The sequence below is a fragment of the Sciurus vulgaris genome, assembly GCF_902686455.1.
Source record: "Sciurus vulgaris genome assembly, chromosome: 3".
Lineage (NCBI taxonomy): Eukaryota > Metazoa > Chordata > Mammalia > Rodentia > Sciuridae > Sciurus > Sciurus vulgaris.
This window is the reverse complement of record NC_136463.1, coordinates 155,011,866-155,030,290: the sequence shown is the minus strand read 5'-3', so window position 1 is coordinate 155,030,290 and position 18,425 is coordinate 155,011,866. Positions and strand designations below refer to the sequence as shown.

The window sequence follows — 18,425 nt, the reverse complement described above, 5'->3', positions numbered from 1 at the left end:
CTGACATAATAAATACTATTTTTAAACAGTAAAGATCTTTCTCTAGTATTCTTTGTTGTAGGTTTATGCCTCATTTCTACTGACATTTTATTTTCTCCAGTTGTTTTCCTTTAGTTCAAACGATATGTTTTTTCTTTCTACTACTGGGAATTTATTAACCCAGGGTATTTTAATGAATAAATTACAAACATGGTTTCTTCCTTTTCTAGAAGATATCCTGAAATGTTTTGCTCACCTAGTTTAAGATCTGAACAAGAAACGTCTTTATATAAATCAATACAGAGGCAGATATGAAAAATAGTTCAAAAAGGCAAGAGAAACACATTAATGAGGTACTTAAATTGGTCCATCTAATAATTTTAGCCTTCCAAAAGACTGTTTCAAATTATCCATTCCATTAACAACTTTTCAACTAATGATCAAAACAATAATCAGATGTCAAATAAAATATAGAAGAGACCAAAGATTGACTATGTAAAATATAATGAGATCACAGACCTGCCTTAAAATACAAAGAAAATATTTTATTTGTATATCAAAGACTAACAAATGCTGACATAATAAGGTTAACAAGAGTTGACATAGACAGTTTGAAAAGCTATGGATGATTAATCACTGTTTCATTCAACCTTCTCTTCACTATTTTAGAAAGCATCTCTGGCATACTCCCAACTGAATCTTAAGCATGATGTTTCCAGGTGCCAAAATTATGTTTCCTTTCCATTAGTCCTCACTGTCTTTCTTTTTCTTCTTCTTCTTCTTTTTCTCTGGACTCTGAAAATAATCAACAAGAATGCTTTTGAAAGAGCTGCAATTGTATACATGAGGAATAACTTTTCCATAAAACAGATTGATGTCCCATGAAAACAAATTTGGAAGAAAGATTAAAATCTAAAAATATACATATTATGCCTATAAAAATGAGTTTTAGGGCTGGCTGGGGTGTGGCTCAGTGGTACAGGACTTGCCTTACATGCATAAGGCTCTGGGTTCAATCCCCAGCACTGTGAAAAAATAAGAAAATAAAAGTAAATCATCTTCTCTTCCTTCCTCAGAGCACACTGTTTCTTGTAGTAAAAACTAAATTTGGAAACTGGCCCTTAATACGGGCACAGTGGCACAAGCCTGTAATCCCAGCAGCTTGAAAGGCTGAGAGGCAGAATTTTCAAGTTCGGAGCCAGCCTCAGCAACTCAGGGAGATCCTCTATCAAAACAAAACAAAACAAAAATAAAATCCTAGGATCAAACCCTGGGCTTTAATAGTACAGATATAATAAGACCATTTTATTTACTTCCCCATCAATGAAAATCATTTTTAAAAATGCTTGCTCATTTCTGAGAGATTAAAATATGGAGACCATGCCCACACTAAGACAGTACTGGTAATTAAAAACAGACACACATACTGGAATTGCTGTGCTGGTGCATGGCTCTTCCTCAGAAAGTGGTTCTTCTTTAATGTGTTTCTTTTTATCCTTTTTCTTCTTCTTCTTCGTAGATGTCTCTTCTTCTACTAGTACTTCTTCTTCTTCCTCCTCTTCTTCAACTGAATTGGGTAAGTATAAAGACCTAACAATTAACATCCAATCAGACCTCAATCTACCCAAAACCTTATTAGCTTTTTTGGGGGGAGTGGGGGGGTGGAGGGGATGGGATTCTGGTCAACTATTCAATATTTATATCCATCTTATAACTGGCAATGTCCTTTGAGGCTTACTTTTTCTAATACCATAAACTTTACAAATTATAAAGTTCAGAGATACATAATTTTCTCACGATCATGCAGTTATGTATAAAAATTAGGATTAAAACAAAGGTTGTAGATCAATGTCATTGTTTTGGAGAGAAGGCAACTATATTAGAAACGGTTAGAGATTTTGTGTTTTGAAGTCAGAATATCTGGAGTTATTCTATCTGACATGACTCTTGAATAATTTATCCTCTGTAAAACTCCTTATTTGCATACATAAAGTTTAAGGATGTTAGCTGGGCATTGTGGCACATTCCTCTAATTCCAGTGACTAGGAAGGCTGAAGCAAGAGGATTGCAAATTCAAAGTCAGTCACAGCAACTCAGAAATATTCTAAATATTTTATTAAGAAAATAAACAGGGGTGGGGATGTTATCTCAGTGGTTAAGCACCCCTGTGGGTTCAATCCCTGGTACCCCCCCAAAAAAAACAGAAAAGGAAATGAATGATGGTATATGTGAAAGGAAATATTACAAGGAGACAAGAGCAAATGGTAAGATCCCAGATATCTGGGAAGGGGTGTTTAAGAAATAGCAAACAGGTCAATGTGGCTGGAATAGTCAGCAAAGAGTAGAAATTAGAAGATAACACAAAGCTAACATTCTGAAGCATCTAGTGTCTCTATGGCCACTACATATTTTCAAAGTAGAACAGAGAAAATTTGGTGCAAGAATAGATTTGGGAAGAAGAGAGTTGAGGTTGACAGCCAAAATAACAAAAATTGGCACTTACGAGATGGGAAAAACTCTAGGCAAAAAATTGGGCGAGTGTAAAGATTCAGTCATGAGAATTTTGAAAACTTACTGTTAAAAAAAGGAAGGATTTTTTTTAATTAAAAAAAAAAGATAAAATCTAAAATTCAGTGATTCAAATGCTAACAATGAGTTAGAGATTTCCTCGATTTTCAATAAAGAAACAAAAGGAATTAAAATAATTGTCTGTTTTATCTATGCAGGGCTGTGTCCATATTTTTTGACACTGTGTTTTTGACAACTGAGCCATTTAGAAACCAAGTTGAATTGCTGCTTTAATGTTTTACTTTTTTCTAGACTAGCAGGCACTCAATAAACAAGTGCAACTAGTAAATGGGGCACTGGTTTATCAACTTCATAAGACAGCCTAGTTCTCTGGTTAAGTACCTATAAAATATCACTATAATAGCCACCAAGCATGCAAATCTTCTAATTTATTAAACAGTGAAGAAAACCACTGCTGTTATCAAGTCCACTTTCATTCTTAACCATATGAGGAAAATAATCTCAGCACCCAACTTAGAAATCATTCTTTTGCTTAAAATTCTTAATTGCTAAAATAATGCATGTAGTAGGAACTATTTTAGTATACCTAGTAAAACACTTAATTGTATATATTTGAAGATATGCTTCTCATATTCCTCTGAAATCTGATGCTTTTAATAATATTCCACCTATTCCCAGGGAACATAATGGCATATTAAAACATAACTGGATTTCAGTATGAGTTCAATGGTAAAGATGGGTACTTTTCCAAGTAAAGCCTGTAATTCTTAAGTATAAGAGTATTTACAGGGTCTGAGGTTGTGGCTCAGTGGTAGAGCACTCGCCTGGAATGTGAGGCACTGGGTTCGATCCTCAGTACCACATTAAAATTAAATAAAGATATTCTGTGTCCACCTACAACTAAAAATATATATATTAAGAAAAAGAGTAATTACAAGAGTGTATCATCATAATAGTATAAATGGTATTTAAAAATTTTAAACCAACCTTTTACTTTAATCTTGGCTTTTTTTGCTTTCTTTTCAGTTACTTCCTCCTCTTTGTCTACCTGTTCTATTTTGCGTTTTTTAGAATAGGTTGGAAGTGTGGAATCACCAGAGGGATCATAAGTCTTCACTTCACTGAAAGAGTCAAACAATTTTAGAAAATCTCTACAAATATCTGTAACTAAAATAATTCAAGAGAAAAGAAAATGTCATTAGATAATACACAAACATACAATGTGGTTTCATGTTAGTGGCTTTGGTGTACTTTATGAGGACTTGAGTTTCTAAAAGGTAAAGCATTGCTGGGCATGGTGGGACATGCCTGTAATCCCAGCAACTCTGGAGGTTTAGGCAGGAGGACTGAGAGTTCAAAGTCAGCCTCAGCAGATTATTGAGGTACTTAGCAACTCAGTGAGAGACTCTCTCTAAAATACAAAAAGGGCTGGGGATGTGGTTGAATGGTTAAGCACTCCTGGTACCAAAAAAAAAAAAGCATTAACGTATTTTTTAAAGCATTAATATTTTTAAAATAAGTTAATCACATGCAAGACAAGTGCTGAGCTAAATGAACTGTCATTTAGTAATAAATGTAGTACTGTACAGGAAAACAATTAGCATAGGGAGAAGATGGAGGAAACATCTTCACTACTAACTGGAAAGGGAAAAAAAAAAAAAAAAAAAAAAAAAAGAAAGAAAAGAAAACCCAGCTTCTTGGGAGGTTAAGGCAAGAGAACTTCAAGTCTAAAGTCATTCTGGGCAATTTAACTAGACACTGTTTTGGAAAAAAAAAAAAAAAAAAAAAAGATCTGGGGGAGTAGATCTGTGGTAGAGGGTCCCTCAGATCAACCCCTAGTAACCCACCCCCACAAAGAATATGTGGCTATTGTAAACAACTTAGAAAATTCACAATAGAAATGTTAATGTCCATAATGTATGCATTTGGCTTTTTCAAAAGCATATAGGAAAAAAATTCTTAACATGTATATTTTAATATCTACATGTATAAATAGATACATAATTATATTGCTTTCTGTGACCAACTATAGCATAAAATTTACCATTAAAATTCTTATAGTGCCAAAAGAATCTGCAAAGTAGAATTAGGTTAATGACTAGGAGCACTCTGAAGGAACTTGATGTATGTCAGTATTCCAAAAAAATTGTACCACTCTACTTGTGTCACCACAACCTGATGAGTATGAAGCATTACCTCAAATGATAACTAACACACCCTTCCATACACAAATCTTGTTGACAGTGAGATCTGAATACTTCATTATGCCTACGAACCATTTTTAGACTTATCTTCCATCTTTGACTTTTTAAGGGTTTCACTGTGGATTAATCCTGAATAAACTTTCTTTCTGATAAACAGCAATAATATAGAGAAACTTTAAATGAAAAATATTTACTACCAATATCTGGAAGTTACAAACTAGAAATCAGAAGTGATTAGAAACCAGAAACGGGCTGGGCATGGAGGCACATAATCCTAGGGACTCAGGAGCCGAAGGCAGGAGGATTCAAACTCTGAAACCAGCCTCAGCAATGTAGTGAGGCCCTAAGCAACTTAGCAAGATCCTGTCTCAAGATAAAAAATAAAGAGCTAGGGATATAGCTCAGTTGGCATAGTACTTGCCTTGCAAGCACAAGGCCCTGGTTTCAATCCCCAGTACCGCAAAAAAAAAAAAAAAAAAAAGGACTGGGGATGTAGCTCAGTGGCAAAGCACTCCTGGGTTCAATTCCCAGTTTAAAAAAACTAGAAATGAGTGTAGAGAAATAAATGGCCGGGGGGGGGGGGGGGGGGGGGGATGTGCATGGTGACTACCATTAAAAATACTATATTGTATTCTTAAAAACTTCTACATTTCAGGTGTCTCACCACAAAACAATATGTAAGATAATGCATGTTAGCCTAATATAGCCATTCCACAATATACATATCTGGCAAAACAACATGTACATGATAAATATATATATAATTTTATAGTAAAGTTAAAAAAGATTAGGGGGCTAATTGGGTGCTTAAATTTATAATTAAAAAATTGCAGGCTGGGGAGATAGCTCAGTTGGTAGAGTGCTTGCTTGCAAGCACGAGGCCCTGGGTTCGATCTCCAGCACCGCCCAAAAAAAAAAAAAAAAAAAAAATTGCTGTTGCTGGTTGTAGTGATGCATGCCTACAATCCCACCTATGTGGGAAACTGATGCAGGAGGACTACGAAGTTGATCAAAGCCTGGACCCTGAGCTACTTCATTAAACATCAATAAGAGAAAAAAAAAAAAAAAAAAAAAAGGGGATATATAGGTCTGTGTGTACATGCTGTTGATAAGTAATTAACTTTTAAATAAACAAACAGTTCATCCATACCCCTAAATGTACTCACCTTTTGTGTTCATATTTTTCTGTTTTTGCTAATGCTTTTCCTGTTCCACTTATTTTTCTTATCTAAGAAGAAAAATGGAGATTACTAATAAAATTCTAAGCATAATCTCTTTATAATATCTTATGTCTAGTGAGTTCAGTGGACTTGCAGGCAGCAACATCCAATAATTTTGATACTATGAACAACGTATCTTAATGAGAAACATGGTTCAATACATCAATTCTTAGCAAATAAGAGAAACTTAACAGCAGGCACAAAAAATATTAGACATACTAAAATGTATCACAAAACAAATTTTGCAGGTGAAGTTCATAAGAGTACTCATTGTTTAATAGTTCATGGGAAATACTGTAGGAATATTGGTAGGGTGTGGTTCTTACCCCTCTGTCCTCCAAGGTTCTTAATCGGGCCTCTAATTTGGCTCTATTCTCAACTCCCATTGCAGAACTGGAATCCTCACCAAAGGCATCATAGCGTATAGCCAAAACAGTTTTGGCTGCTAGCATTCGAGAAATCTAATAGAAAACATGAAGCCAGAAGCAATCAAACTATATCCCAAGTGGAGATGTAAAATCCTCAATAATTTATTCATGAGAAAGATTATAGAAAATCAGCACATTACCATTCATTCTAGAATTTTTTTTTTTTTGGTGGTGCTGGGGAATCAAACCCAGGGCCTTATGCATGCTATGCAAGCAGTTATATCAGTGAGCTATACCCACCAGCCCTCATTGAAAGATCAGGATCAAAAGTATTAAGTCATATAACTCAAATCACCTACTGTACTTTTTCTTCTTTGCTACAATATAATGGCTTACTGGTTATACATGACTGCCAATACTTTGGTGGACAAAAAGATGTTCTAATTATTATTTGTGTTTAAAAATCACCTCAAAAAAAAAAAAAAAAAAAAAATCACCTCAAACTATTCTTCCAATGTCTTTGTTTAGTTTCTCACAGGGACACTACTTCAATGCCTTGAGAGGTCCTCCAGAAAACTACATTCTTTTTCCTCATTAAACAGTCTTAACTGGGACTGAGGCTGTAGTTCAGTTGTAGAATGCTTACCTAGCACACTGGATTCGATCCTCAGCACCACATAAAAATAAATAAATAAAATAAAGGTACTGTGTCTATCCACAAGTAAAAATTATTTTTTAAAAAAGTCTTGTGAGTCCTTTTTCAAACTGATACTGTTTCACTGAACACTATTTCCATTACTGTGCTCTTAAGTTTATAAAATTTCAGTTTATTTCTGTTAAATTATGAATCCTACAGAAACACTGTAAGTACTTAATTTATTAGATGTTTTCATCATCTGTAAAACAGAAACAACTCCATCTGGTTATTAAAGGACTCAATGAAGTTCTAAGTATTCAACATAGTGAATATGCTATTATTACTATTATTTTTAATTTTAAGTCAGTGTCCCTCGAAGTTGCCCAGGTTGGCCTTGAATGGGATTCTCTTGCCTCGGCCTCCTGAGAAGATGGGATTACGTGTGTGTGCCACCATGCCTGGCCTATGTGCTATTAGTTTTAGTAGTTCATCAATGTTAGATTGGCTTTCTTGCAAAACAGAGTATTTTTGGTGTATCATCCACAGGTAAATTCTAGAAAAAAACTAACAGTGAAAGAAAATGGCTACAGTTGAACCAAAAACAATTTCTTCTAATCTTTTCTTTCAGTGCACAGAAATAATTTTAATTTAAATGATGCACCACTCTAAATTAAATGATAAAGACAAAAGACTGTGCAGTATAATAAGAACAGGAGAACTGTGTTTTGGGAAATAACAATAAAGAAAGAAAAAGAAAATGCCTAAGCTGTAACTCACCTTCCCTTTGTGTTTGGGACTTGTCTGACCCACAAGTGAAGCATGATAAATAAGACCATACTTAGGGGTATCCCGTCTAGACTTGAGGGCTCTGAAAAGTGCTTTTTCTGCTCCAAGAATCTGAACTGTAGAAGCTGCATGCTTGGCCAAATTCAAAAGAGAACCTACCAAAGATAATTAGTGGTCACAAATAACACACTACCAATATGTACATTCCATGTATTAAATAAAAGACAATTTAATGATTATAGTTAGAGTAATAAATAAAAAATCTCATATAATGCAGGATTATGTAATCTAGGACTGAGTTCCCTGAAAATACTAACGCTTCATTTGACTCTCAGCCAGAGATTTATGATGAATGTCTATGACAAACTGAAGGTTAAGCTTAAATTCAATGCTACTTATTTGCCCGAGATGATTATTTCTATTCCATATTCATTAGCATACCATAAGAATGGTAAATACAGGGAGCTGGGGCTGTAGCTCAGTGGTAGAGAGCCTGCCTCACATGTGTGAGGCACTGGGTTCAATGTGTCTATCTACAACTAAAAAATATTAAAAAGAGTGGTAAATATATGAACACAAGTATTTACACACATCAATCTATCCCTCATTTTCTGAGATTTTGGACATCAAATATTCCATTGCTCTAGATATGTATTAAGTAGTATCACCTGTGAATATCTTAGTAGTATTAACTATGTGAAAAATTATTCTCACTTTATTTACCCTTCTTATTTCAGATATGGATTAGGAAGCAATATGCCTGGAACTATTTACCAAGATGTTTTCTTGGATTTGTTGCAAAGAATATTTTCTGTCAAAATACCCAACCAGGGTTGGGTATGTAGCTTAGTGGTAGAGCGCTTGCACAGCACCCCAAGTACCACCACAGAAAACAAAACAAAAAAACCACTTAACACCCATTGTTAATGTTATGAACTCAATTACTGGAGATATGTTTAAAGTGCAACAACTCATATTTCTGTTAATCTATGTATGCATCCCTTATCACCCTAAGTTTAGATGTATCTACAAAACTGGAAGTCAAGGAATTGTGATCCTGTAGGGAAAAGCACTTGAATGGAATATTATGTCTGATTAAAGATGCAGCTAAAAGAGTTATTCTAAACACTTTGATGTAGATGATTAAAAAGACCTGTGATGGATTAAAACAGTATCACTAATATTATAAAAATAAACTGGTACTTCAACTGTACTTCAGTTCAATTATACAATGATTTTTGTTGTAGCATATCATCCTTATATTACCATATACACACGTTAAGTTTTATTATAAATTAATTCTTCAAAATATTTTTTTGAAAGTAAAAATATATTAAAATAGCATATTCAACAATGAAACTGACACAATCGATCGATGGCTGTTGTCATTTTTTAATAACTATATTCATCTTGGTCTGATGATGGTTTTTGTTTCTTTTGTGGTACTGGGAACTGAACCCAGGGCCTTGTGCATGCTAGGCGAGTGCTTTACCAGTGAACTACATCTCCCAAACTCATGACTTTTTCTCTTTCCACTTTTTTTTTATTGGTGCATTACAGTTATAAGAAATGATGAGATGTGTTACATATCCACACATATACACAACCTAACAATATAATTTGGCCAATATCACTGCCCAGCACTTCCCCGTTCCCTCCTACCTTATTGCCCCTTCTACTACTCTCCTTTTGATTTTCATGCCCAAACTCATGACTTTTTCTTTTCTTCTTTTTTTAGGCAATGTTGAGGACTGAACCCAGGGTTCACTACTACTGAGCTACATCCCCAACCCTTTTTACTTTTTTTGAGACAGGGTCTTGCTAAACTGTCCAGGCTGGCCTTCAACTTGTAATCCTCCTGCCTCAGTCTACTGAGTAGCTGGGATTGCAGGTGTGTACCACTCTGCCTGGCTCTGTGTTAAGTTTTTAATATTATGAAAATGATAACTATATTCTTTTGTAATCATATGATTTTCTGATGAACCATAGAAAATACCTGAAAATGGACCACAAGTGTCTCAGAAGAGGTAGTGACTAAAGATGCCTTCATTACCCAAAAGGAAATCAGGCAAACAAACAAAAAAATCATCATTGAACACTTGGCCGTTACTCTTAAAGATCAAAACCCAGAAAAATTGACTTTAAATACTCATGTTTACAAATTACATTAAAACTGTCACCTGCATGAGCAATAAGCCGTGCTCCAACTAATTCCCCAACCATGACTGTAACATTGGGTGCAATGGCCATCATTCGATTTTGTAGATATTCATACAGCTGAGTTCTATATTCCGAGATTTCAATCACCTAACAAAAGGAATAAAATGAGTAAGTCACAAATACCTATGAGTAAAATAGTGTGAAATTTACATGACTAAAACCACTGGATTCCAACAGCTGGGCACAGTGGCATGTGCCTCTAGCCCAATTACTCAGGAGACTGAAGCAGATAGTTATATAAGGTTAGGAGTTCTAGGCCAGTGTGGGTTACATAGTGAGACCCTGTCTCAAATTAAAAAGGGCTAGATTCCTGAATTATCAAAGAACAGTTGCTTGACTCTAGGCAAATTTACTTTTTTTTTTTTTTTTTTTGGGGGGGTGGGAGTGGGGTGCTGGGGATCGAACCCAGGGCCTTGTGCTTACAAGGCAAGCACTCTACCAACTGAGCTATCTCCCCAGCCCTGGCAAATTTACTCTTAAGATCAGTTTTCTATAAAATCACTTCTGTAAGGCTGTAATTAGACAAATTATGTAAACCACTTTCAGTATACCTTCTGGAAAAAATGTGTCAATACTATTCTAATAATTTTCAGAATATTCCAACAGCTAGACATTTGTATCATCCTATCTGTGATTATTTTGTATATATTATCTTCAAATTTGGGGGGAAAAAAAATTGCCAAGGGCTATAAACACAAAACTCCAATAACTCAAGCCACATTTCACGGACTCCTTAATAAATATGCCAGTAGTACAAATTACTTCATTCCAGTATGTACTCCCCCCCCTGTAAGTATACCAAATAAGATGGCATCAGATGAGGTAGTGACTGAACACCTTCATATTGTTATCAGGTGAACAATAGTGTAAAAATCATCATTGCCATCAGAAAATTATTACAGAGCTGGAAACACTCAGCTGGATTCACTATGGATATAATTTACCTGGGTACAAAGATGCAGGATATTGCAAATATCTTCTTCAGAAACCTCTGTTCCCATAGATATCTCTGCAGCTGCTTTCACTTCGGCTTCAACTTCTTCTGGCAGCAGTTCAGACAGTGTGGCAGAGGCATAGTTCTTCCTATCACCTACATGTTTGCAGAGGATGGGGGAGAATCACTCTTTTCAACAATTACATAAAATCCACTACATGGTCAAAAGAAAAAGTAGACATAAGCCAATGAAAAGGATGTCTAAATGAAACATTAAGTAAGTCGGACCTACTAGTTTTCCTGATGTAAAGACTTGATTTTAGAGATAAATATCCCCCCACCATCTACCTCCAAAAATATAATTGTGGTAAAAATAAGACAAAACATTCCATGAAAACTTAGTTCAAAAAGGTAGCAAAATTAAGTACAGGACTAATAATAATGTCAATTTTATATGAAAGATGGGGTCATTAATTTTGAGGATGGTAATATAAGAAATTCTTGTTTATTAGTAACTGTCAGGTCCCTCTACTTATAGTATTACTATGGTAATTGTACAGTATAGAATATAATACCAACAATATAGACAGCTATACTACTGTTAATATTAGTCACTGTTAATTATATATTGTTAATATTAACAATATATTGTTAATATATTACAGGATGCCCCAGTCTACAAATGCCCCTATTATTAATGAGCTCACCTTAAGAACTACTTAAAGAAAAACTCTGTTATATAGGCCATCAAAATCAAAATTGATTTTAATTCTGAAATCTAACAGATAAGTTAATAAAATTTATGTTCGGACATGCAACCAAATTTACTTATTTTCAATGTCTTTAAGGATAAACAAATTTCTCACCAACTTTCTGTAAACACTTGCAGTATGTCAAATTATCTGAAATAATTTTTCCTAATTCAGGGAAATGCCAGCCATACCACTCTCTACATCGCATAATGTAGTTGTTTAGTTCTTTATCCAAGTCATCTAACAAGGCTGTAGATAAAAATGAGGGGGGGAAAAACTTATGAGAAGTTTATTACAGTATAATATATGTAGTAACATAAAATTCACCTTTAACCATATTCAAAAGTACAAACCAGTGGCATTAAGTACACTCACAATATTTACATTCCATTTCCAAAAAAATTTTCATTATATAGAACTAAAAATTGCACATCCATCAAAACATAACTGTCTATTATGACCTTCCCAAGTCCCTACTAATGTATACAGTACTTTGTCTCCATGAATTTGTCTATTCTAGAACTTCATGTAAGTGAAATCCTGTATTATCTGTCCTTTTATGTTTGGTCTATCACAAGGTTCATACACAAAAGTTTATACACACTGTAAAATGTATCTGATATAGAATGTATCTAATGTGACCTTCCATTGTAAGTACAAATAATAGTTTTATGTATCCATTCATCTGTTAATGGATATTTTGGTTTTTTCCATCTTTGGCTATTGTGAATAATATTGCTATAAACATGGGTATAACAATATAGGGCATAGGGTCCCTAACTTCAATTCTCTTGGTTATGTATAAAGGAATATAATCACCACTTACAGCGATTTAAAAAATTGGAATAGGCTATAATGATGTTCCTAAAAATTGTCCTCCATGGAGAACAACAAATCATTAAAAAGCTAAGTGAAAAAGACCACCATATAGCTCCTACCCTAGTTTTCACATTATTCATAAAGAAAACAAATAGCTTCCATAGGAAGAAAAACTATGAAAAACAAAGAAACAGATCAGACCTTGCCATGTACTATACTTACAAATTGCCTGAACAATCATTGTATCCACCTTATCAGCACTAAACTTTAATCTGTATCGAGACAAGCTGAGGAGGAGAAAATAGCAAATTAGTAAAGCACTTAAATTAACATCTTAGGTGTGCTGCAACATGCCTGTAATCCAATGACTCAGGAGGCTGAGGCAGGAGGATCTCAAGTTCAAGGCCAGCCTGGGAAACTTAGCAAGACCCTGTCTCAAAATAAAAATAAAAAGGGTTGGGGATGTAGATGGGTGGTAGAAGTACCCTTGTGTTCAATTTCTAGTAGTGGCAAAAAAATAAATAAATAAATAAATAAATAAAAATTAACATCTTAAAAAAATTTAAATCCAAATCTCTGTCCTCAGTTATACTATTTTCAGTTTTTCTAAGCAGAAAACCAAATTAAATACAAATGCTCTGTGAAAGATCATAAGACACACAATTAATAAGTACATCTGTCTTGCAACAACCTGTACTTCTGTAACATGAATAAGTTTCTATGTGAATAACAAAATAATGTGTAGAGTGAAAGTCATATTGGCTCATGTGATTTTTTTTTGTAGCACATCAAGACTTTATACCACCTCATGTAAAAAATATTGTAGTCTCTTAACATCTGAAAACAAAGCTACAGAACAATTTCTTAACATTGGCAATACTTAAAATAATTATTACTTATAGGAGGGTGCCATGCTGTGCTTTGTAGTACATTTTGAGCATCCCTGATATTTACCAATTAGATGTTGGTAGTATACATTATTCCATCAATTGTGGTAACTGAAAGTATCTTTAGACAGATATCCCAAGGGAATATCTGATTGTCCTTCAGAGAACCACTGATATACATGTGGTTGTTTAATCCTAAATGTGGGTAATGATCCAGTTTTACTACTTCTTCTATCTTAGAAAAAGCTCATTTAGAAATTCTTCCTTGCCTTTGCTCTCAACTAAACCCAGCAGCTTCAATCTTTTCATTAGTCTATGTTCACTCCTCTCCTTACTCTGTAGGAAATCAAAGTTAGGGCCTCACAAATGCTAGACCAGCCCTTTGCACACCTTTTAAAATTTGTATGTATAGACTACTGTTATTGTAGTACTTCTTTCTTTGCAGGGATTGAACTGAGGTGTGCTCTACCACTAAGCTACATCCCCAGCCCTTTTTATTTTCAGACAAGGTCTCATTAAATTGTCCAAGCTGGCCTCCAAGTGCAATCCTCCTGCCTAGCCTCTGGCATTGCTAGAATTATAGGCATTTGCCACTACACCCAGTCTGTAGTATTTCTTTAATATAAACTTAACATGTATATTTAACTGTGCTGTTTAGAATTATCATATTTTAAATTTGTTCTTTTTAGATATACATGACAGTAGGGTATATTGTGACACTGAATATGCATGGAGTATGACTTATTCTAATTAGCATACCATTCTTGTGGTTGTACACGAGGTGGAGTTACACTGGTCATGGATTCATTCTTTCTATTGTCTTTCCTATTCCACCTCCTACACCTTTCCTTTGTAATTTTCTTTATCTAATCCAATGAACTTTGGTTCTTCTCCCTCCCCCTTATTGTGTGTTAACATCCTCATATCAGAGAACATTTGACCTTTAGTTTTTTGGGATTAGCTCATTTCACTTAGCATGATAGTCTCCAGTTCCATCCATTTCATCCTTCCTTACGGTTAAGTAATATTCCACTGTGTATACATACCACATGTAGAAACATTTTTTTTTTTTTTGGTGGTACTGGGGATCGAACTCAGGGCCTTGTGCTTGCGAGGCAAGCACTCTACCAGCTGAGCTATCTCCCCAGCCCAAGAAACATTTTTAAAAATTTATTTTTAGTTGTTATTGGACCTTAATTAATTAATTAACATGCAGTGCTGAGAATCACACCCAGTGCCTCGCACATCAGGCAAGCGCTCTACCACTAGGCTACAACCCTAGCTTACAGAATCATTTTTGATAGTGCTCTAATTATACAGTTACATAGATCTTAAGTATTCTACATATATAATACTTTACTTTCTTCACAAACTTTTTTTTAGTATGATATCACAGAATATTAAGCTTTTGGTGAACACAGCACAGCAGCAATGTGCATGATAACAGAGTTCTGGTTTTAAACATGGGAGGGTTAAGGTGCCTCTTCTAAAAGTTCATTAAAAACCAGTGTAAAACAATCAACACTGACACACACATACACAAAATGGAAGGAGACCATAGCAGATATGAAAATTCTGGGAAGTGGCAGTGGGTGGAGGCATAGCACATGACTTAGCAGATATAAAGAAAATGAGGGATTCAACTAGAAGGGTACAGAATTCCTATGATGAAATTTTAAGAGCCCAGGCAATAGAGCCAGGTCGCATGGGTTTAAAACCTAGCTTTATCACTTATCAATTTTACTATTCCTCAGTATCAGTTTCTTCATGAGATTAATACTACCATCATCCTCATAAGGTTGTTATGACGATTAAGTTAATATTTGTAAATTTTTATGTAAGCTGACTTTATTTTCCAGTAATTCTCACCTGTGTGCCAATCCAAGACACATGGCTGACATTTCACGTGGTTCTACCCCAGGGATTAATCCGTCCATTTGTGATCGGATTCCCCTCATAAGTTCATTAACAACAGGACTATGGATACAACTGAGATTCAGTTTTTCCTACAAGAATAAGAACATTTCTATTAAATAAAAAAAAAGATTTCCTGAAATTATTCCTTATATATTAAAATAGTACCAATTTAAGCACATGCATTTTCAGTTTGATGAAGTTAAGTTTCTTAAACGTTCATAGAAACATACTTGAGTATATTATGAATAGAAGTCAAACTTCTTGGGAGACAGCTTCGTTGTATGAATTAAAAACTACAGATGATGAATATAATTTGACAGTTTTGTTTCTCTGTTTTTGCTCTAAGGATCTTTCATTACTTTGTTATTTACCTTTAAAATGAATTAATTAAAAATAGAAGTATGGGGGGGAAATTAACAGAATGAATCAAACACCATTACCCTATGTAAATGTACGATTACACAAATGGTACGCCTCTACTTCATGTACAACCAGAGAAACAAATTGTACCCCATTTATTTACAATAATAAAAAAAAAAGTATAAAGGTAATACAATTTTAAAAAGTGTAAAATAAAAGTATAAAGATTACAATGAAGCCACCACACCTGTAATTCCAATGGCTTGGGAGGTTGAGGCAGGAGGATTGTCAAATTCAAATTACTCACAAATGGGATTTTTTTTTCTCTGCAAACCTTCATATTTCTATTGTGCAGTATATTTGCTAGCTACTTCACACAGATCTACATAGTTCTAGTCTATCTCATGCAAAAAAACAATAGGCATGCAAAACACATTTAAGAATAATATATGGCTGGGTACACTGGCACATGCCTGTAATCCCAGCAATTTGGGAAGCTGAGGCAGGAGGATTCTAAGTTTCAGACTAGCCTCAGCAACTCAGCAAGACCCTGTCTCAAAAAAAAAAAAAAAAAAAAAAAAAAAAAAAAAAAAAAAAAGACTGGGGATGTGAATCAGTGGTTAAGTGTCTCTGGGTTTAACCCCCAGTACAACTCCTCCAAATCTGGTATGTTATACATATGATGATCTATATAAAAATTTACTAAATAAATAATTTAAAAAGATACCCATCAGGGTGCTGGGATTGTGGCTCCGTGGTAGAGTACTTGCCCAGTATGTGAGGCACTTCACCCACAACTAAAAAGTTATGTTTGGGGTTGGGGGGAGATACCCATCATCTCACCAGTTCAGCAATATGCCCTTCTGCATGCCTTTGTAGGTATTCTTATACCACAGGTATGAACACTCATACTATTTACTATATTATAGTCTCCCAGGCTTTCATTCTCTAGAGTACAATGTCTACATGCAGAACTCAGCTTGGAATTAGAATACTTCAGTGCATAGGATACTGAAAACATCTGTTTCCTCCTAATGTGCTAAAAGTTAGTTTTCAATGGAAAGATATAAAATTAAGCCTATACGTACTTTAAAGGATATAGAGATTGAAATCATCAAGGAAAATCTCACTGCCTACCAGTATTAGAAGTAATCTATTTAAATGAACTTCTTAAATTAACCATTGTGACTTATTATTAAAGTTCTTAAATCTTTAGCACCTTGCTGCCATTTCACACAGTTCTTTCCTAACTTCATGAATCAGAGGTATGTTTTATGATCACAATAATTAGCCTGTAGCAGAAATATTTACTATAACTACTAAACATCAATCCTATCTTGAATGTATCTCAAACTGTTCTGCTTTTTAACTTTGGTAAGCTAGTTTTCCAGTTTTTCTTTCCACTCTCACTTTTGTTTTATTTTTAGCAAGTATCCCTTACTAAAGATTTCTAATAAACACATTTAAAAAATAAAATCATGACCACAATTTTGTTGAAAGAAACAAAAATGTGGCTAAATAAATATAGTACAGCAGGATATGCATAGGGTATAACAGATTACGAGTAGCAGGGATAGGACTAATTCATTTTTCTTGTTAATCTGTATTTTCTACAATGAACAGGTGTGTTCATTTCTACATGTGTGTTTCTGCTATCCTAGTGGAAATTATTAAGTAGCTTAGAAAAAAAAATGTAATATGAGTACTTAAGACAAACAACTTATTATAAAGGCTAGGCTTTACATTGGCATCCTGTGACATCAGACTTGCAGGCATGAAAGAAAGTCATGACTTTACATTCATTCATCCAAACATTTATTTTGGTGTTTGGGGGTCTAACACAGGGTTTTGTGCATGCTCAGCACATACTCTATCATAGAGCCATACCTTCCCCCCCTACTTTTACCTTTATGACTCCTCCTAGTTTAGCATCAGCCACAGCCAGAGGTTCATGCGCTTCTTTTACTATTTTCTTCAGAACTTTCTTCAACTGCTTATTGATTTTGCCCTCCATCAGAGCTGTGAATGCTTTTCAGGAAAAAGAAAAACACAAGAGTTACCTCAGATTTTAACTGCAAGAACTTATCTTAAAATTTAAAGCTAAACAAATATTTCCTTTTGAAAGGCCCAAATTTAATGTTATTTCTGAAACAAAATAATCAATGTGTTTTATAAATTACATATTTTATAGGAAGGGTTCCTATCTTTATGTCATGCAAATATTCTCATAAACTCTGGGAGAGGATCGTAAAATCTGAGATTCACTCTCCTGTCATTTCACATGGGCTTATCTCCCGGACTGCAAAATACCCTAAAATCCTATCAAAATGGATATTTTAAAAAAGGGGGGCAGGGAGGCTCTGCAACAGTGTAAGCATGTTTGAGTGGGAAGGAAGCCTTCTTTTCGGTAATCCCCAAACCAGATTAGGTCAATGCTCCTGAACCTCCTGTTCTAACCAACCCTTTCTTAGATGTATACTTCCATCTTCCAGACCCACATGGACTTAACACCTTGTCTGACATTTGTCTGAGGTTAAAAGTATGCCTGGCAGGAAGAAAGATCTGTCAGTTTCTAATGTCAAGCAGTTTGCTTTATCAGCCATGTACGTGCTCTTCCCTCCTGATCCCATCTCATCCATTTGAATTACAAGTCCATTCCATCAGTTATCTGGGAAGATTAAAGGTGAGGACAAAAAGCATCTGGCTCTCACATAGCTTTTGCAGGGTCAGCTACACTTTAAGATGCTAGCCACTTTTGCCAAATTCTGAACTCTTATAATTTGTACATTGACTCATTAAAATCTACCCTTCTA

At 34.7% G+C, this 18,425-nt stretch overlaps 1 protein-coding gene across 1 annotated transcript in view; it reads right to left on the bottom strand.

Annotated features, from left to right (window-relative positions):
• Positions 1 to 499: 499 nt before the first annotated feature.
• The window catches only part of NOP58 (NOP58 ribonucleoprotein), a 30,436-nt gene continuing 12,510 nt past the window's right edge, over positions 500 to 18,425 (bottom strand). The window contains exons 4-15 of the mRNA XM_079130653.1: positions 17,519 to 17,640; positions 15,205 to 15,341; positions 12,671 to 12,735; positions 11,744 to 11,878; positions 10,888 to 11,033; positions 9,904 to 10,030; positions 7,715 to 7,878; positions 6,259 to 6,393; positions 5,879 to 5,940; positions 3,496 to 3,629; positions 1,407 to 1,546; positions 500 to 774 (exon numbers count right to left, since the gene is read on the bottom strand). Coding sequence (XP_078986779.1) covers positions 724 to 774; positions 1,407 to 1,546; positions 3,496 to 3,629; positions 5,879 to 5,940; positions 6,259 to 6,393; positions 7,715 to 7,878; positions 9,904 to 10,030; positions 10,888 to 11,033; positions 11,744 to 11,878; positions 12,671 to 12,735; positions 15,205 to 15,341; positions 17,519 to 17,640 — 1,418 coding nt within the window. The 3' untranslated portion in view covers positions 500 to 723. The remainder of the gene's footprint in view (positions 775 to 1,406; positions 1,547 to 3,495; positions 3,630 to 5,878; positions 5,941 to 6,258; positions 6,394 to 7,714; positions 7,879 to 9,903; positions 10,031 to 10,887; positions 11,034 to 11,743; positions 11,879 to 12,670; positions 12,736 to 15,204; positions 15,342 to 17,518; positions 17,641 to 18,425) is intronic.